General features: G+C 53.1%; 11 protein-coding genes across 11 annotated transcripts; 5 read left to right on the top strand and 6 right to left on the bottom strand.

Moving 5' to 3' along the window:
* Positions 1-294: 294 nt before the first annotated feature.
* Positions 295-2,169, bottom strand: PV05_05570 (uncharacterized protein; the record flags this gene model as incomplete). Its single annotated transcript, XM_013462089.1, has 7 exons — positions 295-492; positions 544-631; positions 687-786; positions 846-961; positions 1,012-1,494; positions 1,545-1,806; positions 1,855-2,169. 7 exons carry the CDS (start codon positions 2,167-2,169, stop codon positions 429-431), a joined length of 1,428 nt encoding a protein of 475 aa, XP_013317543.1. The 3' UTR covers positions 295-428.
* A 999-nt stretch (positions 2,170-3,168) lies between these two features.
* On the top strand, positions 3,169-5,487 carry PV05_05569 (uncharacterized protein). The gene is made up of 2 exons (XM_013462088.1): positions 3,169-3,531; positions 3,581-5,487. The coding sequence occupies exons 1-2, from the start codon at positions 3,229-3,231 to the stop codon at positions 5,483-5,485; spliced, it is 2,208 nt and encodes a 735-aa protein (XP_013317542.1). The 5' UTR covers positions 3,169-3,228; the 3' UTR covers positions 5,486-5,487.
* Positions 5,488-6,085: 598 nt separating this feature from the next.
* PV05_05568 (uncharacterized protein) lies at positions 6,086-7,846 on the bottom strand (the record flags this gene model as incomplete). Its single annotated transcript, XM_013462087.1, has 3 exons — positions 6,086-6,401; positions 6,463-7,552; positions 7,603-7,846. 3 exons carry the CDS (start codon positions 7,844-7,846, stop codon positions 6,086-6,088), a joined length of 1,650 nt encoding a protein of 549 aa, XP_013317541.1.
* A 1,448-nt stretch (positions 7,847-9,294) lies between these two features.
* On the top strand, positions 9,295-11,002 carry PV05_05567 (uncharacterized protein; the record flags this gene model as incomplete). The annotated part of the gene is made up of 1 exon (XM_013462086.1): positions 9,295-11,002. The coding sequence occupies one exon, from the start codon at positions 9,295-9,297 to the stop codon at positions 10,825-10,827; it is 1,533 nt and encodes a 510-aa protein (XP_013317540.1). The 3' UTR covers positions 10,828-11,002.
* A 190-nt stretch (positions 11,003-11,192) lies between these two features.
* Positions 11,193-13,861, bottom strand: PV05_05566 (uncharacterized protein; the record flags this gene model as incomplete). Its single annotated transcript, XM_013462085.1, has 3 exons — positions 13,691-13,861; positions 13,584-13,638; positions 11,193-13,527 (listed from the first exon to the last, which is right to left on the bottom strand). The coding sequence occupies exons 1-3, from the start codon at positions 13,782-13,784 to the stop codon at positions 11,193-11,195; spliced, it is 2,484 nt and encodes an 827-aa protein (XP_013317539.1). The 5' UTR covers positions 13,785-13,861.
* Positions 13,862-14,183: 322 nt separating this feature from the next.
* PV05_05565 (uncharacterized protein) lies at positions 14,184-16,202 on the bottom strand. The gene is made up of 3 exons (XM_013462084.1): positions 15,130-16,202; positions 14,528-15,041; positions 14,184-14,476 (listed from the first exon to the last, which is right to left on the bottom strand). Exons 1-3 carry the CDS (start codon positions 16,041-16,043, stop codon positions 14,282-14,284), a joined length of 1,623 nt encoding a protein of 540 aa, XP_013317538.1. The 5' UTR covers positions 16,044-16,202; the 3' UTR covers positions 14,184-14,281.
* PV05_05564 (uncharacterized protein) lies at positions 16,180-19,003 on the bottom strand. Its single transcript, XM_013462083.1, has 2 exons — positions 18,438-19,003; positions 16,180-18,358 (listed from the first exon to the last, which is right to left on the bottom strand). The coding sequence occupies exons 1-2, from the start codon at positions 18,769-18,771 to the stop codon at positions 16,746-16,748; spliced, it is 1,947 nt and encodes a 648-aa protein (XP_013317537.1). The 5' UTR covers positions 18,772-19,003; the 3' UTR covers positions 16,180-16,745.
* A 274-nt stretch (positions 19,004-19,277) lies between these two features.
* Positions 19,278-20,951, top strand: PV05_05563 (tryptophan-tRNA ligase; the record flags this gene model as incomplete). Its single annotated transcript, XM_013462082.1, has 5 exons — positions 19,278-19,739; positions 19,788-19,868; positions 19,922-20,037; positions 20,090-20,226; positions 20,284-20,951. The coding sequence occupies 5 exons, from the start codon at positions 19,278-19,280 to the stop codon at positions 20,949-20,951; spliced, it is 1,464 nt and encodes a 487-aa protein (XP_013317536.1).
* A 213-nt stretch (positions 20,952-21,164) lies between these two features.
* On the top strand, positions 21,165-22,577 carry PV05_05562 (uncharacterized protein; the record flags this gene model as incomplete). The annotated part of the gene is made up of 2 exons (XM_013462081.1): positions 21,165-21,454; positions 21,538-22,577. The coding sequence occupies 2 exons, from the start codon at positions 21,165-21,167 to the stop codon at positions 22,298-22,300; spliced, it is 1,053 nt and encodes a 350-aa protein (XP_013317535.1). The 3' UTR covers positions 22,301-22,577.
* PV05_05561 (40S ribosomal protein S1) lies at positions 22,506-23,885 on the bottom strand. Its single transcript, XM_013462080.1, has 3 exons — positions 23,787-23,885; positions 23,575-23,685; positions 22,506-23,515 (listed from the first exon to the last, which is right to left on the bottom strand). Exons 1-3 carry the CDS (start codon positions 23,798-23,800, stop codon positions 22,867-22,869), a joined length of 774 nt encoding a protein of 257 aa, XP_013317534.1. The 5' UTR covers positions 23,801-23,885; the 3' UTR covers positions 22,506-22,866.
* A 202-nt stretch (positions 23,886-24,087) lies between these two features.
* On the top strand, positions 24,088-25,066 carry PV05_05560 (uncharacterized protein). Its single transcript, XM_013462079.1, has 3 exons — positions 24,088-24,209; positions 24,268-24,511; positions 24,572-25,066. The coding sequence occupies exons 1-3, from the start codon at positions 24,161-24,163 to the stop codon at positions 24,735-24,737; spliced, it is 459 nt and encodes a 152-aa protein (XP_013317533.1). The 5' UTR covers positions 24,088-24,160; the 3' UTR covers positions 24,738-25,066.
* The last annotated feature ends 121 nt before the right edge of the window (positions 25,067-25,187 follow it).

Genomic DNA, 25,187 nt, shown 5'->3' with positions numbered 1-25,187 from the left:
GACGAGGGTCGCGGCAAAACGTTCCGCGGATGGTAACATTCGAAGAGGCCTGATTGGCTAGACAACGATGGGCCATTCCTGGCTCTCACACCCCATGGGGAATCAATGAGGATCATTGCTTAGCTGCCCAGTCTTTTGCACTGCAGTACTAGAAGCATGAGGAGCGTGATGATTTGCCCAGTAGTACTGAGGTCAGCGACGAACATCTCTTTTCGGCAATTATAAGTATATATGGTAAACTGGCACGATCAAGCAGATATCATGAACGCGCCAAGTGCATTTGGTATCTCGTGGGCTCAACAAGGGCTGGTATAAAGGCTGAGATACGCGGATAAGGAGCCAGGCCAGGCACTCAGGGCAGATAACCCTGCCGATGAGGGGCTAGTCGACTAAGCGAATCCGACGAGGCCACTGTACAATTTTTTTGATCAACCAGCCTCAAGCGTGGAAGCAGTCATATCCCATTCTTCCAATAGTGCCTTGACAATCCACCTATATCTGGTCAGTAAGTGCACTACCTATAAAAGGGAAGGAGAAACCGACTTGGTGGGCCACGACTCTTCACGTTCCGAGCTTTGAAGCATGCCGATCAACATCCACCGTTCTTCCACGTCTTCTAAGAACGAGGCAACTGCGAGACAAGGTTAGCAACCCGATCAAACCTGCCAAAGGAAATTTAGCCTTACATGAAAAGATGGCATGACTGAGCGTGATGATGGTTGGTACGTTGCCAGGATTAGCCAGGCAGATGCCGCACAAAGCTCTGGCGGATTCGAGGACTTTCAACTGCAGATTTTCGTTAGCATCAAGAATCGGTCTTGTACCCTTTTGCCACGGTACGTTACCTCCAGCTCCTTTCTTGCGCGGCGAAAGCCGAATTGTCCCATCGAGATGTTGCGCATGAGGGGATCGTGGACGTCCAGGAGTATGCGGGCCGTGAACGAGTACATATTGGCAAGAGCTAGTTCTTCCTCAGTAATATCCTGACCTCTTGCTTGAGAACGTCCTTACCATGCCATTCGTTACCAAACCATCGAAGAGGGAAAAGGCGATGTTTTCCGGGATCCCGATCCAAAAACGCAATCGATTGGAATGAAGAAGGCTTATTGCACTCCCACATGTCCACCTTGGAGACCAACTCTCTCCAGGACGACTGGGCTTCTTCCAGGGTCATCAGGGGTCCCTGGGGGCCAAAGCAGAATTCAACCACTTCCGCCAGGATCCATGTGATCCACTTGCACCATGTTGATTCCTCCTCCGCACTTGGAAGTGTAACAGTGCAGGGGGTCGATAATCTCATCTCAATCTGGTAGATCGAGATGTCAAACTTGAGAGGTTCGCAGTTGACGCAGGCGACGTAAAGGCATTGCCTAAAATAGCCCCAGAAGGACGCTTCTTGGAGCCCATGGCTACAGTCTGGAATGGTATTACCCATGACGGATCGCACCAACGCAGAGGTTCCCGATAGGTGATGTCCTTGGAACAGGTCGCTGACTGAGATATACGCATTAGCTCGTCTTCCAAGGTTTAGGTTCTCAACATACACTGCAAGTGTTCGTATAGCCTCAATATCACCAGCGCCGCCAACATGGTTTCGTCTGCAGTCACGCTGGGGTCGTTTAATGCAGGAATCAACAGTGAAATGCACTCTTCGTGATAGCGTTCCGCCAGTGACGAATCATAACATGAGGTTCCGCTCAGATGTCTTGCTGCGAGAGCACAAATAGCTTTCATAAGGATTTGAGAAGTCCTTGCTAGATGAGGTATTGTGGTCGTGAAATGTCGACCGGCGTCGGCCATCGTGAACTTGACGCATCGTCAGCAGTTGAAACATGCTTGGAGGGTCCAGCATACCCATTTGCCACAAGTCCTTGCATAGTGCTGGATCAGGAATTCCGTTGTCTCTGCAGAGTCCGGCGAGAGATGTGCGAATGATTCTGCTATGCCGGTTCCTCTTGGGGAACGGTAGATGTTTTGTAAGACAACCGCCGCTGGAATGTAAGGACTGGGAAGAGTGTTGGGATCCGCTGGATCATGGCTCGGGGACACGACGGACTGGGGCAATGGCACACTTTGGACCGTCGGCGAGATTATTGAGGAAATCGTAAAATTGACGCTTTTAGGAGGCGAGCGAAAAGAGGCCTGTGTATCTGTCCGGGCCGTGGACATGCCATGTGAGGATGGCGGAGGACTGTGGTCATCTCCATCGAGGCCATTTGAGACGCCAGCTAGAAGAATCAATCAATTTCACGATGCGGAAGCGTGCATAGGGGGTCAGTACGGTCAACATGTGTCCAGTCAATCTCAGCGAGCGATTCCCTTGGGCTGGCTGTTGGATCCTGCTGCTCGTCGTTGGCGACGGCCGGTCGTTGCTTTCCATCTGCGCTCGACTCTCGCCTCCGGTATGACGGCGTTCGAGGGGTCAAGCTGCTCGGAGGAAGAATGCATTCCCTCGAGCCAATCTTGCACCGCCAACAAACAGGCCGAGCCTCGTCACCTATGACGAGAAGATCAGTGTCTGCGCATTTCTGAACTGGAAAGCCTCTCACATTTCAGATGTCGTTGTCGACAAGTCAAGCTAGACGTTTAGTCACCAGGAGCCACTTCGCAGGAAGATGTGGAGCCATCTTACCATCCAGATCTGGATCGCAACCGGTTCGTTGTCATGCTTGCAGATGCAGTTTCGAGTCGAACGAGTGTAGCTGTTCATCTAAAAGAGCAAGCACCCCGCGGGGTGCTCGTCTCGAAGAGAGACCCCAACATTTATGGCACGGCGGGCACCCCAAAGCCGAGGCTTTCATCGAACAGCCCTTCCCCACGGTGGAAATTTTCTTCGGCTATCTTGCTGGGGTGCATAAGAAGATCATGGCGTGGAGGTGGGCACGATCCGAGAACGTTCTATCCGCCTAAAAGGATAAATAGGATGGGATGCTGTTGCCGGTCACATGATCGTCTCGAGCTCGAGCTCGAGCCTGTGCCTACGCTGTCGCGTTTGTAAAACTTTGTTATGCGACAGGTGCCGAACAAATGCTGGATATCTGATCCTCTTTGTTTGGGAATGACACTGTGGAGTGTTCTGCTGCGGTACTGAAAGCACGATGGCGATCATGATAGCCCGATTGGGGCCCGGGCCTTGAGCTGAGTGAAATTGAACGCGGACACCGACTCGACGGGTTTATGGGATCATTCGTCTTAAAGATGCCTCCGTCGCAAATAATATGACCCTTGATGTTGTTGGAACCATCGGAGGCCGTCCGCAAGGCTACCAAGATGCTCTCGGATTTTTCTTTGGATGCGTTTTCCTGGAAAGACAATCCTCTCTGGCTTCGGATTTTGTATCGGTCACCGTATCAGCTTCATGTCTACGACGGCATTGTGTTGATCCTGGCCATCTGGACTGTTGCTTGGTTCACAGACTGCTGGGGGTACAGAGCCCCAAAGCCGGACCCTCGCCTCTTCGTCCCGGTCAAAGACAGGACAGCGTTCGAGAGCCAGCCAGGACAGTCGAGGAATATTGCAGATACCTTAAAGGTGCGTCATCGCTCAATCTTGCCCAATGATAGTTCTGACGTATAACCAGGAGCTTGATGTGGTCGTCTTCTGGGGCTCACAGAGTGGTCGAGCTGAAAGCCTCGCGGCCCAATTTGTCCGGGAATGCGGAACGCGGTATGGGTTGAGGTGCAGGGCCGCTGACCTGGACGATTATGACCACGAAAATTTGACGCAAGTCGCTCCAAACAAGCTGCTGGTCTTCCTCATCTCGACCTTCGGCCAGGGGGATCCTCCCGATAATGCGGTGAAGTTCTGTTCAGCTCTCCAGACACTCCACAAGCGAGGCGACACCAACACCCTACGTAACCTAAGATACGCAGCATTTGGTCTTGGGAACAAGCACTATAAGCACTTCAACAAAACGGTCGATGATGCCGATGCCATCTTACAAAGCCTTGGGGCTTCGCGGCTAGGAGCGCTCGGTCATGGCGATGAAGCACGAGGCAACATGGCAACCCAGGAAGATTTCGAGCAGTGGAAAGATGCGTTGATGGAAAGAATCCAACAGAAGTTTGGAGTCGAAGAAAAGCCGATGACCTATGCTCCGGCATGTGAGATCCACACCGTCTCGCCAGATACCCGGATTGTCTACCTCGGTGAGCCCGCCGGTCACCTTGAGGAGAAGGAGCGAGGAGGACACCGGCCTGCCGGAAACCATGCATTCGTGGCGCCTGTCACTTTCTCGAAAGATTTCCAATGTAATGAAGACGCAAAATGTGTCTACCTAGAGATTGACATTTCGACCGCGTTCGGTGTCCGATATCAGACTGGTGATCACCTGGCAGTGTGGCCCATGAACCCGGATGTTCAGGTCGAGCGCCTATGCCGGCTGCTTGGCCTCGATGTGGAAAGTCGAAAGGAGGTGATTGCCGTTGTGGGAAAGAATGGCCAGCCCGCCTCGTTCCCGACTCCCACGACAAAGGAGGCAATCCTACGACATTACCTCGAGATCTGTGGGCCAGTCTCTCGGGACACTGTGCGGCTGTTGGAGTCGTTTTGCCCAACTAGGGACGCTCGGGCAACTCTTTTGAAGCTCGTCAATGACAAGCAAACCTTCCAGAGCCAGGTCTCTGATCGGTATCTCAACGTCGGTCAGGTCATGGAAGCAGTCAGTGGAGCCGAGGCCTGGAAAGATCTGCCCTTCAGCTGGTTGGTGGACTGCTTGAGCAAGATGAAGCCCAGATATTACTCGATTGCATCCTCTCCGTCAGTGGCTCCGCGCCATCCGTCAATTGCCGTTTCGATCACGTCCAAGGTCGTGGATGCATCGAAGCCGCTAGTACGATTGAACGGAGTGGCCTCGAATTATTTGTATGCGTTGAGGCGCGATCAGGGTATCGGCGCATCAGTGGAGCTCACCTCTCAGGAAAGCATCACCTACGATCTTCATGGACCGCGCTCGATGCTCTCTGGTGGTAAGATGTTCGTCAGTATGCGACGGACCTTGTTCAAATTACCTGCCGTCGTCACTCGACCCGTCATCATGGTGGCTGCAGGTACAGGTGTTGCACCCTTCCGTGCGTTCGTGCAAGAGAGAGCTGCTATGGCAGTGCGAGGCGTTCCCACCGGCCGCATGCTTCTTCTCTTTGGATGCCGTTCTCCTACTGATGGATTCTTGTTCCGCGACGAATGGGATGAATTCAGATCACAGCTTCCTGGCTTTCAAATCCACCCAGCCTACTCTCGGCACGGCAGCAAGAAAGTATATGTGCAGGACCTCCTCGTTCAGCTGAAAGATCAAGTCGCGCAACTGCTGGGACAGGACGCGGCTTTTTACATATGTGGTTCGGCTGACATGGCTCGAGAAGTGCGAAACAGGTTGGTAGAGATTGTGGCGGAATCGAGGGAATGGAGCGAAGAGCAGGCGGAGAGATATGTGATGACGGATATGAAGAAAGCACGGTTGCTGCAGGAAGACGTGTGGTCGAATTGAACATTCATTGTATGTCTAACGGTTCATGTAATGGCAAGATCCTGATAGATTTAGACTGTAGGATGTGAGCTCAAGAAGATAGAAAGACGGCTTTGACCAGTACCAATCTGCTCATCCTGCCCAGCACCATCTTTTGAGTGACCAAGAGTGTCAAGGCTGGTAGAGCTCCTTCCCTGCGCGACAGTTAACCGTGCAAGAAAGAGCAGGTCTCGAGCAATGCCCTTTTCTCCCATCCTTCTGCGCGTACCACCGCCTTCTCATCGCCTACCGATCCCCTTCCCTCGCAGAGCAAACAGACCCTACCTGATATCGACGATCTTGCTGACACGATACAGAAACTACCACGGAGGTCGTGGAAATGAGGCGATTGGCTGTCACCTGGTTGGTCATAAACGAGAAAAGGCCGCCTGTGCAAGAGACGGCGTACGAAGGGACATACAACGGGAAAATGTATGGCATATTGGAATATGTAACGGTTCCCAACAACTGATCTGCCTGATCCCTTATCCCTCACCGTCGTCTCTCACGTCCCACGTCCCTACCACCCTTGGTCCTCTTGCGTCTTCAATCTACCACCCATCACCCTCGACACGGTCCTCTTCAGTACTCCACCACATCGACTTCTCTTTTCTCTGTCTTGGTGTCGATCGCCACTTCGGTTGGAATGACTCTTGCAGGGTCCAATTCAGTCAAGCCGTCGACCTCATCGAGAAGCCTTCGTGCCGCAACAGCTTTGTTGCCGCCGGCTTCTGCGACTCGACGCTCATACTCTGCCATGTTCTTGCTCGCCAAGATGCTGTCGCTTGCAAAGAGTAGATTGATCTCCTCGAGGGAGCAACCAGCAGTCTCCACATAGAAGAACCACACAAGCGGCATACACACCAGGTTCATGACGCCGAAGAAGATGAAAGTATACCTGAGTTTGGACTTTGTCAGCATGACCCGACCTATGATCTCCATCTCGGGCTCAAACTTACCATCCAAGTTTCGACAGCATGATCGGGATCGTCAGCGTCGTCATACCGCATCCAATTGCCCAGCCAAGAGTGGTGAAAGCGTAGCCCTTTGCCCTGACCTCCAGAGGCCAGATTTCGGTTCCGTATACCCATACTGGGATAATGCCAAACATGGTGAAGAACCACAGAAATATGAAAACGAAACAGGCTCCCGCCGTCCCCAACTGTCGGGATGTTTCAGGATCCGTCAAGGCGCGGTCTTGTGAAGCTTTGAGGAGACCAGCAACCAGGAAGAGGGAAATAGCCTGAATGATCAGCGAGATCAACCAGGACATTTTACGACCAAGGCGGTCGATGACTAGGGCCGCTGCTGCGGTACCAAAGATACCGGTGGTATTGACCAAACCTCCAAGCCAGGAGGACTTGTACGCGCTGAAGCCCGAGAGCCGGAACAGTTCGCCCGACCAGGTGACGATAGCGATAATACCCGTCCAGCTAGAGATCTGTTGCAATGCAAGACTAAGGACGACTCGACGGCCAAGATGGAGCTTGCCAGAGTATCGGCCGCGTACCAGGTTGATGAAATCGTTTCGCTTGTGGTGTGAAGCTTCGACCACGGCTTGTAGTTGTTCAACTTCTTCGAGGAGTTTGGGGTCGTCCTCACTCACGTCTCCTCTTATTCTCCGGAGAATTTCGACCGATTCTTCTTTTCGTCCCTGGCTCATCAGCCAGCGTGGTGATTCTGGGAGCAACAGGACCACAGCAGCGACAATCAGCATGGGAAGGACCATAATACCCAATGGGAACCTCCACCGGAATTGTAGCTCGGTGTTCCTGATCCCGAAATTCAACCACACTGCAATCGTGATTCCGACGAAGTTCGCAATGAAGACATATGAAAATGTCGCGCCTCGGGCGTGCGCTTGCGACAACTCGGCAATCCAGGGTGGTATAATAGTACTGGTGAATCCAATGCCGATCCCAGAGATCACTCGGGCACAAATGAACATGTTGGCATTGACGCTGCCGGCTTGGAGTGCGCTTCCAGCCACGCAAAACAGGGCACCGATCAGCGTGCCCAACTTTCGGCCGGTCTTATCGCCTGCCCAACCTAATCGACTGTAAGCACGGGTTATCTAAACCTAGAGGCAAGGAACGTACCTCCGAAGAAAGCACCGAAAAGAGCTCCGAAATAGTAGGCTGCCACGAGCCCGCCTTGCTTGGTGGTGTCGGTGACCACTCCATCGGCTCCAATCTTGGACATGTCAATGAAAGCAGGGGTATTGCTGACAGTGCCGAGGACGCCCTGGTTGTACCCCTCGAAGATGAGCGCAATGGCAGTGAAGATGTTCAGCACAATCATCAGCCCCTTGCCGGGGAGAAGGCGCCATGGCTCGAACCCCATGTTGAGTATGACCGAGTGGTGGGAGAAAAGCAAAAGAAAGAATTTGGATGGCTCTCGTTTAGCAAGTCGACAATCTAATCCTCCAAGAGATATGCCAGTCTCTTATAGGATCGCTCCATGCCGACCTCTTTTGGATAATTTGACGGCCAAGATGCATTTTTTCTGAATATCGGACACGGACCAGATTGACTCCACAGAGTAGGTCGGGGATTGTACAAGCCATCTTCCCCATCTTTTGTCATACAATGGCCTTTCATCTGGAAGTAACCGACCACGTGATCGAGACGAGCTTGAGCCGCCAATTGATGCCGTCTAAAAGGCACACAATGCGGAGGCGGATTTTACGCCCGTGGGGAGGCATGACAGCGCATGACCCGGCGTAACGGTTGAGAGAGCGGATGGAGAAAGAGACCACGAGACGCGCTGGTCACCAGCTCGCGAGGCACGGTTTTGGAGTGGTTTCCAAGGGCACGGCATCAGCAGAGAACATCAATCTTTCTCCGACCCCGGTAACGAGAGCGTTTGCCAAGAGGAAGCTCACCAATTTGGACGTGGATGTTGCAATAAATCGCAGCCGCTGTCCAGGGCGAGTCTGACTTACTCGCAAAATTGGCAGACGGTCCGCACCCGAACATCGCTACCCACCGTGCCACCTTGCCTCCAGCACATGGCATCCGAGTCGTTACCAGAACCGCAGACACGCGAGGCGGCGCCAAGGTCGCCAAGGTCGGATACCTCTCACTGTCGTAGCATGAAAGCTCAGCCTTGTGGAAGGTGTCCTCTGGATGAATGATGTGTTAGCATCGTACCCGCCTGTGCCGCCGTGGACCACACGTTTTGGCCATGTGGTAATTAATACTACAGTTCGGTAAGTTGCTCGAGTTGCAGTTACCTAATGGCTTTTTGCCAGTTTTATGTGGCCGAGTGGTTAACCGTAGAGCCCACGTGAGCCCACTCGAGCCAAGGAGCCCTACGATCACAGCCACGTGACACTGCGTCACGTGGTTCTTGGCATGGGCCTTGTACTTCAGGTACTCGTCGCTCGTCGTAGACGGTAGACCATTGTGACCATTGTTGACGTACATAGTTTCCATACCATCTCTCTACTCATGGTTGTTCCCACCAGAATTCGAGCAATGGCCTGCAGCACGACGACTGCATTAAAACTCATGAGCGCCGTCTCCAAAGGGCCACTGTCCAGGCTGCTTGATACAGCTATCTCGTGCCATTGCTCAAGGCAGTGCTGATCAACACTTGCTCCGTGTGGGTTGAGATGGAATCCCCGCATTTCGCATCCCGCGTGGGAATGAATTGATGTGGGTTGAAAGTAGGTCGTAGTCGATGTACTTGAGACTCCAAAGGTCAAAAGATCTATCCAGGCAAGACCTTGAAAGTTGTGTGTCTGTTACAAAACTTTGAGTCCATGCACCCAGAACAATTCCGCCAGAATGCTTTCAATTCTTCTAGGAATCGCCCTTGCCATTGTTGGCCTCTTGGTGCACGAGTACCGGCGCGATAGAGGTCTCCCTCCCGGTCCACCACGTCTACCTCTGATCGGGAACCTCCATCAAGCCCCCAGCGAAGTGCCATGGCGGCAGTACACGGAATGGACCCGAAAATACGGTCCCATCTACCGTCTCCAGTACGGTCTGTCGACGGTCATCATGCTGGGCACCCACGAAGCCGCACACGATCTGTTGGACAAGCGCAGCAGCATCTACAGCTCGCGGCCGCGACTCGTCATGGCAGGCGAATGCACGACAAAGGGCATGCACGTGCTGTTGATGCCCTACGGCCAACAATGGCGCACGCACCAAAGAATGCAGGCGTCTTGTCTCAACATCCGCGTGTCCCAGTCGTACCAACCGCTTCAAGACCTCGAGAGCAAACAGTTGATCTATGAGTTGTTGTCATCCAACGACTTTGCCTCGCGCTACCACCGCTACACGTCCAGTCTCATGTACGCCCTGGCCTACGGCCGACGCTGCCACCGAGGCGATGAACCGGAGATCCAAGGAGCCGATCAAGTCAACGCGAACTTCCTGTATGCCGGGCGCGTGGGAACGTGGATCGTCGATGCACTGCCCGCCTTGAACAGACTCCCCAAAGCGCTGGCACCGTGGAAGAAGCAAGCCGAGCGCTTTTACAACCTGGAATCACGCCTGCATACGGAGAACATGAAGAACGGCCTTGCCACGCCATCGTGGAACATGACCAAGCAGATCAATTCCATGAAAGAGGCCCAGACGATGCGCCCGCTCGAAGTGGCTTATGACATTGGCATTATTTATGAAGCCGGCATCGACACCACCAACATCGCCCTCGAAGTCTTCACCCTAGCGGCGGTGCTGAATCCGGATTTCGTGCAGACGGCACAGGAGCAGCTCGATGAAGTCGTCGGTCCTGACCGTCTGCCTACGTTTGAGGACAAGCCACGATTGCCTTACATTGACGCCGTGGTCAAGGAGGTACTCCGCTGGCGCCCTGTCAGTGCAGGCGGGATCCCGCACGCCGCGACAGAAGACGACGAATACCTCGGCTACCGCATTCCGAAAGGGGCCACGGTCATCGGAAATCACTGGTCGGTCCACCTCGATGACAAAGTGTTTCCGGAGCCCATGAAGTTCCGTCCGCAACGGTGGCTGGAGAGCCCAGATCTACCGTTGCACGCTTTCGGCTTTGGTCGTCGCGTCTGTACCGGACAGCACGTATCGGCGAATTCAATGTTCATCATCATTGCTCGATTGCTGTGGGCGTTCGAGTTCCACCGAGCGGTAGACGACAAGGGTCAGTTGTTCCCGATCGACGACATGGCTTTCACGTCTGGGTTCAATTCGCGCCCGAAACCGTTCAGAATGGGCTTTGTGCCTCGGACGGCAAAGGCCAAAGCCGTCGTGGAGCGAGAGTGGAAGCTGGCCGATAAGGACATCGACGTGATCATGGACCGAATGCGCGGAAGGCAAGTCGGCGCTGGCAAGTAGCAGGAAGGGCGAGCAAGAGCCCCGGCCTGGGATTCGTATGCTTGGACTTGAGGGGCCGGAGCGGGCGGCCGTAAGACGTGGTCTGGCATAGCCGTCGTCGCCTGCGTTGGTGAACGAAATGTGAGAGCAAAACTGCCCTCATAGATGTGTGATCAGTGGCAGGTTTAAGCGTAAGACGACCACTCATTGATTAGACGCTCTCATGAATAGGTTCGCCATCTAGTGTCGTCAGTGCTGCGCTGCCTTTCTTAGCCCCATCCCCTCGTTGTTGGCTGTACATGGCATCATAACGTAGCGTCAATAGAGGCCATAACGTATCAATGTCTGACGACCACGGCAAGCAAATAATGCGCTACATCCATGTTTCAACCGTTGCCGGCATCGAGATCAGGTAGGGCATCCTCGACACCACCCAGGAAGTCGCCCACCGTACGAAGCAGCTGTGAGTGCTCGGAGCCCGTCCGCGTGGCTATCTCGTCGAGTAGTTGCGCGTAATTCAGCACCACTCTCCGCGCCGACTTGGTCCCAAACGTGTAAATTTCGCCGCCAAACATGAAGGGGCCGCCACTTACGACAAACCTCCACGCGGCGGTGGGGTCCGTCGCGAATGACGAGACGTCAGAACATGGCGACGGAGAGAAGCCTCGGTTGCCGATGATGGCCCAATCGACCGTCTGCAACAGATCGACGGGCTCACCGCCGTAAATTGAGTCGGGCGGCTGTGGGCACAAGGCGACATACATGGCCGTCACCAGAGCGGCATTCGACAGCAACGGCTCGTACAAAAGGGTCTTGTGATCCAGCACCCGGTGGCCACTCAGCAAGGTGAAGATTTGTGCAGCGTGGAGAACGGCTCGACGTGCACTGGTCGTTTGTGCCCATGCTTTGAGATCCGTCATGGCTCTTGCCGAGGCTTCCAGGCCTGTTCGACCGCACGCAGTCTGCATCCGATCCAGGTCTGCGGTGAGCATCAGACAAAGATGATGCCAGGCTAGGGCAGTTGGCGCGTCTTGTTGGAGCAGGTTTGCCCTTGTGGTTGCAATGGACACCAAGGATGGCGCAATGCTAGAGGCCTTGTCGATCGCCGCATAGGCCAATGCTGGCACGAACGACATCAACTTGAAGGATGCTGAGCTGCCAAAGAGAAGCCTATGTCTTGCCGCGGCCTCCCGCAATGCAAGGACATCGAGAAGCAGTTTGACCCCCGACAGGTCAAGCTCGGCGATGGAGTCATGTGGCAAGGTCGACATGTCGACCTGAGATGCAATCATCGACGTTCCGGATTCGACCCTCCGCCAGAATGAGGCTGCTGTGGGGCCTTCAAACAAGGCAGAATCACAGGGCAGGATCACCTCGATTCTATCAACTGCAATATTGGCAGCCAAATCCAGCATTCTTGTGTAAGCCGAATCGATGGAAATAAGGCAGACAACGAGCCTTTTTAGAGATTCGACTCGGGCCCAAGCCTTCCAGGAACGCTCTTGGTCGACATCGTGGAACATTGTGCGGGTAATGGGCTCTCCCACGTGCGCGGAGAACATGCCGTGGCGATCCGCAATGAAGAGCGTTTGGATGGCGAGCATGTGTGCTTGGTGCACGTCCACCAGCCGCTCGCAGCTGAGAGCCAGATAGAGCACGAGCAGCGAAGAAGCCAAAGACGTGACCAGCTGTTGAGCACCACCTTTACCAAGCCCTTTGTAAGTGAGATCCAGGCGACAGAATCGCAACAGCTTGCCGAGATATAGGCGAATGAATTCGTCGGCGCCACCTGGATTGAGTATCGACAGACCTATCAGGCACATGGGCAGCAATAGCGAGCTTGGGGTCGATTTGGCGTCGAATGTGGCTTGATGCACAAATGGCAGGACTGGATGGAAACGTCGGAAATACAGACTGATGCTCATATCGAGCGTTTCCGTAGATGGAAAGGTGAGGGCTGGCGCTCCAGGGGACAGCCCCTGGACTTCGACGTCATGCTCCATGGGGACAGAAATGCGAGGCGAGCCTGGTGCTGTGACTCGGCCAGAATACCTTTCGGCGGGGAGGAGAATGTTGTCGCACTCTGATATGAGACGGGCTCTGCATTCGTCGTCCATGTTCCACCTCGAGCTTGTTTTGGTACCTGACGTGAGGGAGCTGTTTGAGAAGAGATTGTCCGCCGTACGCTGAGCTGCCACGCGCCACATGTTGCGGATCGCCAGCACGACCGCACAGGCCCGTCTTCGGGGCCATGCTTGCTGGACTCGTTGAGAAAGCTCAAGCGACGTAGGACTGAACGACGGCGAGAATGCTCCGCCAGGACTTGGAGGGAAGGGCAACATGGTGTGTTCTGCGGCTGCGGTGGGCGTGAGCCATACATTCAAGGCTTCGTAGATGGAAGGGAAGTTGAAGTCGTACTCGGTGGGAAATTCAAACGCGGGATACTGAAAGTCGACTTGTCCAGCCGTGTCTACTTGGTGATTGGGAAGCTGAAGTTGTGTGGTATCCGTGTTGGCATCTCCCCCCGAAGCTGCCATGGATAAGGGCAAATCCTCCAGAGGGGACAGGTTGACGCCCATCTCGGGGTTGAAGTCCACATCCTGCTGGTTCTCAAAGGCATTTGGCGATGTTGTCGCCAGCGTGGCAGGTTGTTCAGCCACGACTGTAGAAAGTCCTTCGTTCTCGGCATGGCGGGTTCGAAGGTGACGAGCGAGGACGTCGCTAACGTCCACATATCAGCAGAGACACCACAATGTATGCGGGGATTCGCCCGCTACCTTCTTGCGTAGGCTCTCCCACAGACTGAGCACCGAAACGGCTTCTCGCCGGTATCTGCGCGAGTGATCAGTGGAGCTCTCAAGGATTGTCAGTCCTGGAGACGTACGATGCCTTTGGTGCCGTTTGAGATGCTCGCTCTTCGTGAACTGGCGGTCGCAAAACTTGCAGTTCAAGTCGGTGAGACGCGGCCTGCCTCCCATCGTGGTATATTGCCTACTAGTAGGTCAACGTAGCGATGCGGCAGGTTCAGGTCTTAAGAGAATTAACTGGATAAATTCGATAGGTTGTTGAATTTCGCACATATTTAAGATGCCGAACGTGTATCATCTTTAAGCGGGAAAATCGTGGGGTTGCGCCTAGATTTGGGGTTCAATTCGCCGCTTCAACGCCCGGGGACTAGTCAGCCTCACTAGCCACAACAGCCTGGCTCGCCTGGGTCCAGCCGCTTATTGCAGCTTACAGTACTCCGTACTATGCTGATTTAGGGCAGCATATTGGGCTATTACCCTATTCACATAGGCACACTGCAGGCGAACCCATAGCCAGCATCATCCAGAATACTCGTTACGGAATCAAAGGTGGCAGATGCTTTCCGCACGGTTTGATTAACCCTCGACTGCTTTGCTTCCAGTCTACCGCCTCGAGCATGATCTATCCTAGAACTCCAAGGATCATGTCTTGCATATCTAAGATCCATTCATGCCTCGAGGGCTTCCATCTTGACCTTGGTCTCTCCGTCAAATTGTTTCAGATATTCGCGCGCCACCTTAGCTTCACTAAGCACCAACTCCCGGTGGCGGTCGCTTCGAGGTATGAACCTGGCACGGAACGGCTCAGGTCTCATGTTCTCTGATTCTCCGTATGCAAAGATGTCAACTGGAATCTCCTTGCCCTGTCTCGAGTAAGTAATGCTGCCAATGTGATGACCAATAATGAAACTTACGTTGGCGTCCAGGCCCGGCCTGATCTCGAACGCCCACAACAAACGGGCAAACGTCAAGAAAAGCCCCTGCTCGGCAAGTGGTTGGCCACTGCATTGCCTGCGACCCCATCCGAAAGCGTTATGGCCTTTCTTATTGGGGAAAGGACGTTCCCGGGTTATGAATCGTTCGGGTTTGAAGACATCTGGCTCGGGAAACTCGGAAGGGTTGCGATGAATCGACCACAAGTTCCCGGTAATCCACGTCCCCTTTGGGATGTGGTAATCGCGATACACGTCGTCTTGCGAAGGGGCATGCGGGATGCCACCTAGGATCGTGACGGTCCGCCATCGAAGAGCTTCGTCAACACACGCACGAATGTACGGTAGTTGAGCTTCATCTTCCCAGTTCGGCAGGCGGCCGTCACCCACAACACTGTCAATGTCTTGCTGAGCCTTCTTCTGCACCTCAGGAAAGGCACACATAGCGAGGATAAACGTGATGGTCGTGCTGGCTGTGGTATCGACGCCACCTCCACTGGTCGGATGGTTAGCACCAGAAATCAGTATCGGGAAGACGACGGAGGGTCCTGCAACACTGTTTACATGGACAAGTAGAGACTTACATCATGTTCCCTGTCAAAAAGGAGATCTCCTCGTCGCGAAGCCCATTCGCCTCCTTCTCCTTGAACAGCGCCTTGGCGAAGTTATCCTGACCAGAAACAGATGCTTCTCTTGACAGAGATGTAAAGAAGCGCTGAAACTTCTTGCCATTTTCGAGCACCTTGGAGGCTGCAGGGTATATCCATCTCGGTAGCTTGATGAGAAGCGGGATGGTTTCCATGATGAACATCCCTGGCATGACAAGATCCACCCCTTCCATGAATTTGAGTGCGACTTGAGCGACGCCGTCATTCATCTTATCCACTCGACGGCCGAATCCAATACAGGAAACGATCGAGACAGAGTATCGTTCGATGGCTTTGACAAAGTTGTCCGGGGTCAGCAGGAGATCCTGTAGCAAAACACGAATCTCGCTTTCCTGGAACGGACGATATGATCGAACGGCTTGGGATCCGGTGGCGTTATGGGTTAGGCGACGATGCCAACGCCAACGATCCCCGTAGGGTAGACATACTTGATCGTAGTCGGTGGCATTTCGAGAGTCTCCAAGCATGACCATGTGTGGCCTCGAAGAATAAATGTTTGCTCTTTTGTCAAGGAGATCCGATATGGTCCAGATGTTGTTACAAATGATGTTTGGCTTGTGGCCATGCCAAATAGTGACCATTGGACTGTTGTACTTCTCGCTCAAGTCGGCCATGTAGAGCCATGGTCGCGGAAGCTTGATCTGGTAGTGATTGCCAACCAGTGGCCATGGGAATGGTCCCGGTGGTAGCTTCTGCCTTTGCTTCAGGACCCTACAATAGTCCACCAAGAGGTAGGTCAATCCGAGCACCAAGGGTAAACCAAACACAAGGATAACAATGGTTGAAGGTGAGGCGCGCGTGATTGGCGCGAGAATAGTTGGTGTAGACATGACGTTCTTGAAGTCCAAGGCTGGTCTCGTAATACCTATTCTTCTTCTGCTGTAATGCCGGGACGAGCCTCTTCTTCTTTGATTTCAAGGCACAAACAGGCCGCACGGTGCCTTTATTGCCAACGCTCGTGCGGCTTGTGCCCACCTAGGTACATGTCGTCGTGGATGGCTGTTCGAGCAATTGCTGGGCCCCTTGGCAAATAGATGCATCCTCCGCACCATGAGCAGTCCCACACATCGCCCATGGCTGGCTTGACTTTTGCCGGCACAAATTGTTTGATTCATTTTTGTCCGGAGACTCAGTGGCATTTGAACCCACATACGAAACGGGTGTGAATGTGGGGGCTTTTGCTGGGGTCATGGAGTGATGGGGCAGAAACCTGGTCTGGTGTTGTTTCCAATGTGGGTCGAAATCAACCAGACTCTTGAGCATCTCAGGCCAGAGTCGTTCGATGTCGCGCTCGGTTCATCGACCTCGATACCAGGACAATGCTGGTTAGTGAGACGCCCTCCAGTCAAGCACTCGATATGCAATAAACAGTGGATGCGGCACCACCCAGGGCCAGCTCTGACGTACCTCCTCTCACGACTACAATGCCTGAGGGGCCAAGATGAAGACTTCTCCTCCGAAAGCTGTAGAATTCACGAGCTGAGCCTCGGATTTTTGAGTGGACTCCGTCGCTTCTTGGTCGATTTCCACATTTAGAGGATCTTAACTTGTCTGCACCGGGCATTAACGATCCAATGTTGTGGACAGTTGAACAACCCTACCCTTTCCCAGTCCGCACTTTCGAGCTCTTTCCCACGATGATGCCGCAGTACCACACACGCAGCTCGATTCGAATTGACTTGGTTCAAAAAGCGCTCGATGATGACACAAAGCAGCACATTCCCGAAAGGCACATAATCCGGGCCACCTTTTCCCAGGCTGACATCAGCCTGGAACGTAAACCTCTCTCCATTCTTCTCAAGGTTATACGAATGTTGCCCTTCATCGTTCTCTTGTCCTGGCTGAAGGCTGACGTCCACGACTGGCGCCTCAAGCACGATATGCCCGTAGCCTACCTGTCCGAACCTGTCACTGGTCGCAGGTTCACAAACAAGCTCAACAACTCTCGCAACCACCTCTGAGTCCTTGACATACTTCATGTATCCTTCGATGACGGCTCTCACTGCTGGCCATGCCCAGCTCGGCGCTCGATAATCGCCCGGACGTACGGTATGTCTTTCTGAAGCTTCAGGCAACTCCCGTAGCGGCCGCCACAAAAGCGCCGCGGGCATTTGACTTTCCCAAAATCCGGCGCAGTACCTGCCCATTTCCGAAGTGGACACCAGCTGCGCAAAGCCCGAAAGGGCTGGTAGGCGATCGCTTTCGAAACTGAGCGACCGTGCCGTGTAGGCTCGAACCACGTCGTACCATGTCTTCAGCCGCGATTCTACTTTCATGTTTCGCAATGCAAGAGCTTGCCGTTGTTTGAAATTTCCGTTTGTTTCGACCAGGGAATCTGTCATAATCCCACGGCATTCGCAGCTGAGCTGTTGATTGCACTCCCATACAATTTCGCTCTCCGCAAAGTGGACGACCCGACTCGCCAGCAGGCGCTCTTGGAAGCACCATGCTCGCGCAAATAGAGGCGAGGTCTTGAAATCTCGAGGTTCGCCCGTGATGAAATCATCGTGGTTGAGGATAGGCCTGACAAATGCCACCATTTCGTGGCCTCTTCTGACCTTGTGCGATATCTGCTGTGCCTTGTATCGATGATGGAATATTCCAACATCTCCTGTGGCAGCACGGAGAGCGGACATGACAAGATGTGCTCGTCCGTATATCTTTGCCATCTGACCTGCTTGTTCCGCGAAGTCTTCGACGTCGTCCTGAACAATGCATAGAGCGTCAATCCAGATATATCTCAAGCCCAGCCGACGCACGACGATGACGGCATCCTGAAATGTCTTCGTCAATTCCTCGAAGGAGATGTGCTTCAGCCGACCGTTGATCGAGTCTTTTTTAGTTTTCGGTATCGGCTTGATACGTTGCTCCTTTTCGCCCCATGAGTGGCTTAACGCAGCGTACTTAGTTGTGATATCCAGGATTTCAGAGCTGTGCACAAGCCGGACACCGTGATGACCATTATCCGGCCTGGCATCGATAAGCCGGGTGGGCAGAAACTCTTCCCCGTCACCCAGGTTGCACATCCTATGTTTCTCTGAACATTCTGATATCCAGGCTTTGATGGCGTCAAAGGAAACAGCGGAGTCAGACTCCACCGGTACACTCCGTCGAGAGAGCATTTTTGGGAAGAGAGGTTCGCTGCCTATACCAAGTCAGTTCCGTGAACTAGCTTTCTTCCTCCATCCTCGCAAACAATCGATTCTAGAAAACCAAGACTCTACCTTCGGGGAAATACATCTGAAGTTCGACCTTCCTCCATCGCTCCTTCGGGTTCCATGCCTCAGGGTCGGCGTTGTCTGGCCACCTGATCCAGATTTCGCGCAGGTTTCCACCCTCGAACTCCCCAGGTATGCTGACCCTGACTTCCAAGGCCGGAACGCCCTTCCACTGCTCCGAGAACTTCAAGATACCTTTCAAGATTATTGAGCACCTCGGGCAACCTTTCTTGGCGGCCTTTTCAAAATCAAGTAAAGTCGCATAGGGCCAATGATTCAGCCGAGGGACGTCAGTGCAGCACCGGCAATCCCGCCGGAGGGCATCTCTCAGTAGATCCATGCCTTGTAGTCATCTAAAGGTGTCGTGTGAGCGCTGACCATCAAACCTGTAATCATTATCCCCGGATGTCGTGGGAGGTATCGGATACAATGCGAATAGCGAGACGGTGAGAATGGCAGGCAGCTTGAAGGTCGCACACCCTGGTTGACTGGGGGCTATCCGAACGCCATCTCGGCAACTACACTTTCGACATGAAAGACCTTGATATCTCCTTCGGACGACAAGATCTTAGTCGTACTGCATATCAGATATGCGATGAGGTTCGTGGCTGACAGCTGATTGGCGATTGAGCTGATTTCCGGGATGAAGACAGAAATACCGTATTTAACAGAATTTGTGTAAAATTACGGAATCTTGGCCCAAACCACCGTCTCGTCAGTTCATCACCGGATTTTCCGTCGTATCAAATCTTTCCATGTTCGAACTTTCTCATCTTCAAAGTATTTGTATTGAACCCGTCATCTAATGCGTGCCCTGAGCACGCGTACATTCATTTGACCTATGCAATGCTTTCGCGCGCCCGTTGTGGAGACTTGAGAGCATTTAGTGCGCGGAAAATCCAGTGTCGATATTACAGCGACGAAATTTCGCGTCCATCTCAGCATGGGATAGATAGCAAGCCGGCCCACGGCCGGGAGAGCGATGAACGATCTCCCAAAGAAAAAGCGCACACCTTCCATCAAAGTAGGCGAGTATTCTCTGGGATCCAGCCTACCGGAGTGCCACATCTAGGGAACTATCTCGGTGCACTTCGTCAGTGGAAATTCCTCCATGACAGTTCGGCAAATGCAGCTTTGCTAAGCAATGCAAAGCCGGAGCAATACTTCTCTGTGGTGGACCTGCATGCTTTGACATCGACTGATATTCCTGGCCCGGAGCGGTGGCGGCTCAGGAAAGAATCATATGCTTCTTTGATGGCGATTGGGCTGAAAAACAGTCTTCAAACGACCCTGTTCTTCCAATCAGATGTGAGTCCACCCTTTGGCTATGGTGCTCCCTTTCTGAACGTAATGCAGGTGATGTATCATGCGGAATTGATGTGGATATTAAGCACCATTGCATCGACAGGTTATTTGTCCAGAATGACTCAATGGAAGGTAGGCAGCTTGCCCACCATGTCTTGCTGTATCTCGCTAACACTCTTTCCAAGAGCAAGTTGAATCTACCTGAAAACGCCGATATTGATAGCGACGAAGCCACAGCAAAGCTGAAGCTTGGACTGTTCTCATACCCCGTCCTCCAGGCAGCAGATATTTTGCTATACCAGTATGCTATTCAACTCACCTCCAGTTATATGAACCCTGCTAACACCAGTCAGAGCGACATTAGTACCTGTCGGTGAAGACCAGCTACAGCATATCGAATTTGCACGATCCTTGGCTAGAAGCTTCAACTCTCATCTCAGGCAAACAGCAGAAAGCCCAAATTTATTCAGAGTGCCCAGGCCGGCCCTATGTAAGTCGATTGGCACTTTGTTCTTCGCTTCTCCTGTTCGACACTGACCACCCGTAGCCCCTGCACGACGCATCATGTCGCTGAAGCGCCCGACGCAGAAAATGTCCAAGTCGGACGCGGATCCGAAATCGCGGATCCTCATTACTGACACGCGCGAAGAGATCCATGCCAAGGTCAAGGGCGCTATAACCGACTCAGAACCTGGGATATCGTTCGACCCCGAGAAGCGGCCCGGTGTCTCCAATTTGATCGAGATACTCCGGACTGTGACTTCAATCAGTGACTCGGCAGAAAAAATCGCGAAAGATCTCGAGCATATGACAATGCGCGCTTTCAAGGAGATGGTAGCCGACAACGTCTCCGAGTGCTTGAGGGGTATTCGTGAAAGTTTCCTGGATCTGATGGAACCGACGAACCATACTTTGAACGACGAGGTCCGGGAAGGAGCAAGAAAAGCCCACGCGAGAGCTTCATGGACCATGAAGAATGTGAGGAACTCTCTAGGACTACAGACGCTCAAGATCCCGTCCGGAGAGGCAGAACCCGAAAACGCGAACGACGCGGGAGAAGACGACGCTCACGATCCACAGACCGATGTCCATGAGGTCAAGATACGATACTGCAAGAGCGAAACAGCAGGTGCTATCCAGGAAGCTTTAGCAGGGCTCAGCAAGCAGTCCTTTCCAGCATCAGAGCCTGAAAATTCGGCAAAGTCGAGATCTTGACTCAAGCGCCGTCATACTTCAACTTTTCGCTTGTATATACAGTACACTCTCAATTCTACCAGGTACCTCACATGAGGAATGCCTTGCCAGTAAGGCCAATTGCGGTCTTGACGAGGCTGGACTGTGCATTGGAATTGGAAAACACCGAGATACCCGAAGCAACGTCATTCGCCAAGAGGGCGAAATAATTTGTATTATTACTCAGTCCGCAGGATGAAGGAGCAGCTACAGCTCCTCTCAAAGGATTCAATAGAACTCATCTACCCCCTTCTGCTCCTCGCTCCCCGCTCCTCATCGCGGCCGCTGGACATGTCCCGCTTGCGCATACCTTGTTCCTGCACGCGCGCCACTCGCCGACAATTCTCGACCTCTCACTCCCGCCGCGATGTCGTCGACCTGGCGTTCCACAGACACAACCCTCCGGACAAGACCAGCAAAGGACCGCCCATAATCCTGATGCACGGCCTTTTCGGCTCCCAGCGTAACAATCGCACCATGAGTAAGTAAGGGCAACTTCCTTCCCCCTTCGCACGCACACAGCGAGCGTGGCCGAGCAACAAGCTTACGCGATTGTGATTTATGGCAGAGCCCTAGCTAAAGACCTCTCCCGGCCCGTCTACAACCTGGACCTGCGCAACCACGGCGACTCCCCGCACTCACCCGTGCACGACTACATCTCCATGGCCATTGATGTCGAGCACTTCATCTCATCGCACTCGATCCCGCGGCCGACCCTCATCGGCCACTCCATGGGCGCCAAAGTCGCCATGACCCTCGCCCTGCGCAGGCCCTCGAACTACTCGGCCCTGATCCCCGTGGACAACGCGCCCGTCGACGCTGCCCTGAAATCGGATTTCCACACCTACGTCCAGGCGATGCACGAGATCGAAGAGCACCGCCCGCCCTTCACAAAACAGTCCGAAGCGGACAAGATCCTCGCAAAGTACGAATCCAACGTCGCGATCCGACAGTTCCTCCTGACCAACCTCGTGAAAAAGCCCGCAGGCGGAGTCGACCACCAAGAGCGTCACAGAGGCGAGCACAGGCATCCCCAGAAGACGGAGCTGAGGTTCAGAATCCCCTTGCACACTCTGGCCAAATCTTTGCCGGCGATGGCGGATTTCCCCTTCAAAGACCCCGATGAAGCGAGATACGAAGGTCCGACGCTGATGGTCCGCGGGACGCAGAGTCACTATGTTGCGGACGACGCGCTTCCACTGATCGGGAGGTTCTTTCCGAAATTCGAGTTGCTCGACTGTGATTGCGGGCATTGGGTTATGAGTGAGAACTTCGAGGAATTTAGAGCCGGGGTGGTGGAATGGATTACGAGGGCGGTGGATGAAAGGTAATCATACTCACGCATACCTTTGTTGGTTTTTTGGGATGCCAGCCACATGGATGGGGATAACACTCGTCTGAAAGATTGATGAAAGACCCAACTCACGCGAACTGGCTGGCATTCCGGGAGCAGGTTACTGCGTCTGATATGTGGACGAGCTTCTGATCCTCGTATAGAGAGCAGCCGAAGACAGAATAAAATGAAGCAGTAAGCGCAGCACAGACATGGAATTCGCAAGAAGCAGTAATTCATCACCACAATTGCTCTCCAAGGCACATGGATCAGATTTTCAACTTTGATTTGTCTTGTTGCAAAATGCTATGCCGTGCTATCTCTAGCATAAACATATCCCTTATGCAAATCCTGTTCATTTGCGCCGTCAGGGCATGATGAAAACAAGCATGAAAGCCGTCGTAAGCAAAGCCGTCTTCATCCTCCATCCTCATTGTTGACTAGCATAATTCCGACCCATGTCCTACCGATCAAATAGCAGGAAGAACGAAGCCTCGTCTCTTGTTGTGTGGTCTTTCTCCTCATGTCTTCTTCTAACTCCGCACCCCGTGATGACTTTTCCATTTACACGCTCTCCAAAGGTGTCGGCTCCTTGAACTCCCGTTCAACCTTAGCACCGGAGTCATCCTGCGTGCTCTCACCGTGCAGACCCAACAACGCACCGAGATCGAACTTGGGTGCCTTGAGCAGCTTGACCTTACGGATGTGCACATTCTGAAGAGGGTAGATGCCCTGGGTGCTCTTCTCGATCTCACGACCAATGACCTCGGGGATGAGCTTGCCAGTAAGCTGGGCAAGAGTAACGCTGGTAGCCTCACGCTGGATGATCTCGGTCATCTTCTTGCGGATGGCCCGGATCTGTGACGACGCCGCGTATGTGGTCTTCTTGATCTGGTTGGGGCGGCGCTTGGTGAAGGCGATGGCGAACAATCGCAGGAGGTAGTCGTCCGTGGTCTTGACGGTGACATTGGCCTCAATCAGGGTTTGCCACTTGCGGACGAGCGATCGGAGCTTGTCAGAGGTGAAGTCGAGACCGTGGAAGTTGGTCAGGCAGTTCTTGCCTTGGACTTCGTCGACTCGGAGTTTGACTTTGCGGAAGGCGTGGTCTTCATCGTTTTGTAGATCGGCCAAGCTGACTTCGAAGATTCGGCCTTTAAGGGCATCGTTGGCGGATTTCAGACCAGTTGTTCGGTTAACGAGGGTTTTTCCGACACTAGGAACGGTCTTGTCAGTTGTTGTTCCTTCATTGTTTTGTTCTAATCGTCCACATACTCTCTCTGGTTGAAGGTCGAAGGAGCTTTGATTGAATACCAATCTTTTCGGGTAAAGGGATCTTGGGTTCTCTTCTTGAGACCCTTCTTGCCTTTCGAAAGTCTCTTGTTCCTGTGTGAGACACGCTGTTAGTCTGGGATTCTCCAATGCGACAACTGATATCATCTTTATTCGGGAGGGATGGTGGTCGACGGTCGATAGTGCTGACTTACTTGCCGACAGCCATGATTGCGACCCTGATCTATCTTTCAAATGCAAAGATAGATGGTGTTTGTCGCAAGAGAGTGCTGTGTGGTGAGATGTCGATGTCGACTTCAAGTTTTGAAGGGTATTCAAATCTGGCTGCGACTGCACTTTTCGTGTGTTTCTTGGCATCACGTGCGTGAAATCTTGGCGGAACTCTCGATCCAACCAATCCAACACTGAGGCATCTGAGTAGGCAGTCATTGCTCCGCCGTAGCAAATTTTGCCAAGCGCTTCGTGACTCGAGCCAACCCGGGCGCACAAGGTCTCGACGAAAGTGCGCCCGAATTTCAGACAGAAAGTTCGTGAAAGCGACAACTCAATCAATACACCCGCCATCACCATGTCTGAACGCTCAAACATCTCCGGCGACCTTATCTGGGAGCTCGTCCGTATGTTGCCCCTAGATACCAGTCCTGCGTCCGGCAGAGTTCTGATTTACTCCTACAGGAAGCAACAATGCCTACTTAGTCAAGCGCAGCAGTGCTGGCGGTGTTCAGTTCTCCCGAGACCCATTCAACCTCACCAACAAGCACTCCCGGAAACATGAGGGCTTTGTCAACGACAAGGCTGTCTCCGTCCAGCCCAACGAGAAGGGAGGCGTCACCCTGATGACCAAGAAGTCGGAAAAATCAAACACGCCTAAAGCAGCTTACAACACGCACCCTTACAGCAAGACCACGTCAAACAGAAAGTAAGCGCTAGAACATGGCCGCGTAGTGTGGGACAACGAAATGGCTGACCGAAGATATAGGATCTACAAGAACATCGCAGACGCAGTCGGCAAGAAGTCATACCGTGGCGATTTGAACCAGGACGCCGTTGCTCGTGCCAGTGCTATCAAGAACTCTCAGCGACCAAAGAAGGATGTCCCCGAGAAGAAGCCTCGAGGGCTGAAGGGAGCAAAGCAAGAGGCATAAACACTCTTGAGCAACGAGTACGGATGATTCCGCTATCTGCGATGCTGGGATTTGCACCGTACGCACATCCTCGGGGAGCTCCAAAAGAGACTCTCTCACACAAAATGGACCCAAAAATGTCAAATACCAAACCTAGGCAATGGCAAACTCATCAAGTTGATGGGATCCAACGGTGCTATGCTCTTTAGGGCTGGAGCTGGCTAGGGGGATCCATCCCGAAGCAACAGCGCATCCGAGGCATAACCTCCAGATAGAAAAGAAGCCCGAGTAGCAGGACATGTGTATCAGAAAGATCCAAAGCCCTGTCAAAACGAGCTCAGCCTCACCCGTGCAATTCTCGTCTGTGTGGCCTTGTGCCGCATGCCTTGTCAATTGCTTTGGGTTTTCATCATCAGCCTCGTACCTGTCATTGGTGGATGCGGTAAGAATCGGCGAAGCGGACAGACGCGG

The sequence above is a fragment of the Exophiala xenobiotica genome, assembly GCF_000835505.1.
Source record: "Exophiala xenobiotica strain CBS 118157 unplaced genomic scaffold supercont1.3, whole genome shotgun sequence".
Taxonomy (NCBI): Eukaryota; Fungi; Ascomycota; class Eurotiomycetes; order Chaetothyriales; family Herpotrichiellaceae; genus Exophiala; species Exophiala xenobiotica.
The sequence above is the reverse complement of the archived record's forward strand: the minus strand, read 5'-3'. Positions and strand labels throughout refer to the sequence as shown.

Bases quoted from the DNA above. Each gene is read 5' to 3' on its own strand.
- PV05_05569 (XM_013462088.1), top strand. From the start codon at position 3,229: ATGTTGTTGGAACCATCGGAGGCCGTCCGCAAGGCTACCAAGATGCTC. The intron at 3,532-3,580 runs GTGCGTCATCGC...ACGTATAACCAG, and splicing joins ATATTGCAGATACCTTAAAG to GAGCTTGATGTGGTCGTCTT.
- PV05_05565 (XM_013462084.1), bottom strand. From the start codon at position 16,043: ATGTCTACACCAACTATTCTCGCGCCAATCACGCGCGCCTCACCTTCA. The intron at 15,042-15,129 runs GTAAGTCTCTAC...CCATCCGACCAG, and splicing joins TTTTTGACAGGGAACATGAT to TGGAGGTGGCGTCGATACCA. The intron at 14,477-14,527 runs GTAAGTTTCATT...TACTCGAGACAG, and splicing joins GGCCGGGCCTGGACGCCAAC to GGCAAGGAGATTCCAGTTGA.
- PV05_05564 (XM_013462083.1), bottom strand. From the start codon at position 18,771: ATGGATCTACTGAGAGATGCCCTCCGGCGGGATTGCCGGTGCTGCACT. The intron at 18,359-18,437 runs GTAGAGTCTTGG...GACTTGGTATAG, and splicing joins TCAGATGTATTTCCCCGAAG to GCAGCGAACCTCTCTTCCCA.
- PV05_05561 (XM_013462080.1), bottom strand. The intron at 23,516-23,574 runs GTATGTGGACGA...GACCGTTCCTAG, and splicing joins TCGACCTTCAACCAGAGAGA to TGTCGGAAAAACCCTCGTTA.
- PV05_05560 (XM_013462079.1), top strand. From the start codon at position 24,161: ATGTCTGAACGCTCAAACATCTCCGGCGACCTTATCTGGGAGCTCGTC. The intron at 24,210-24,267 runs GTATGTTGCCCC...TTACTCCTACAG, and splicing joins CCTTATCTGGGAGCTCGTCC to GAAGCAACAATGCCTACTTA. The intron at 24,512-24,571 runs GTAAGCGCTAGA...CCGAAGATATAG, and splicing joins AAGACCACGTCAAACAGAAA to GATCTACAAGAACATCGCAG.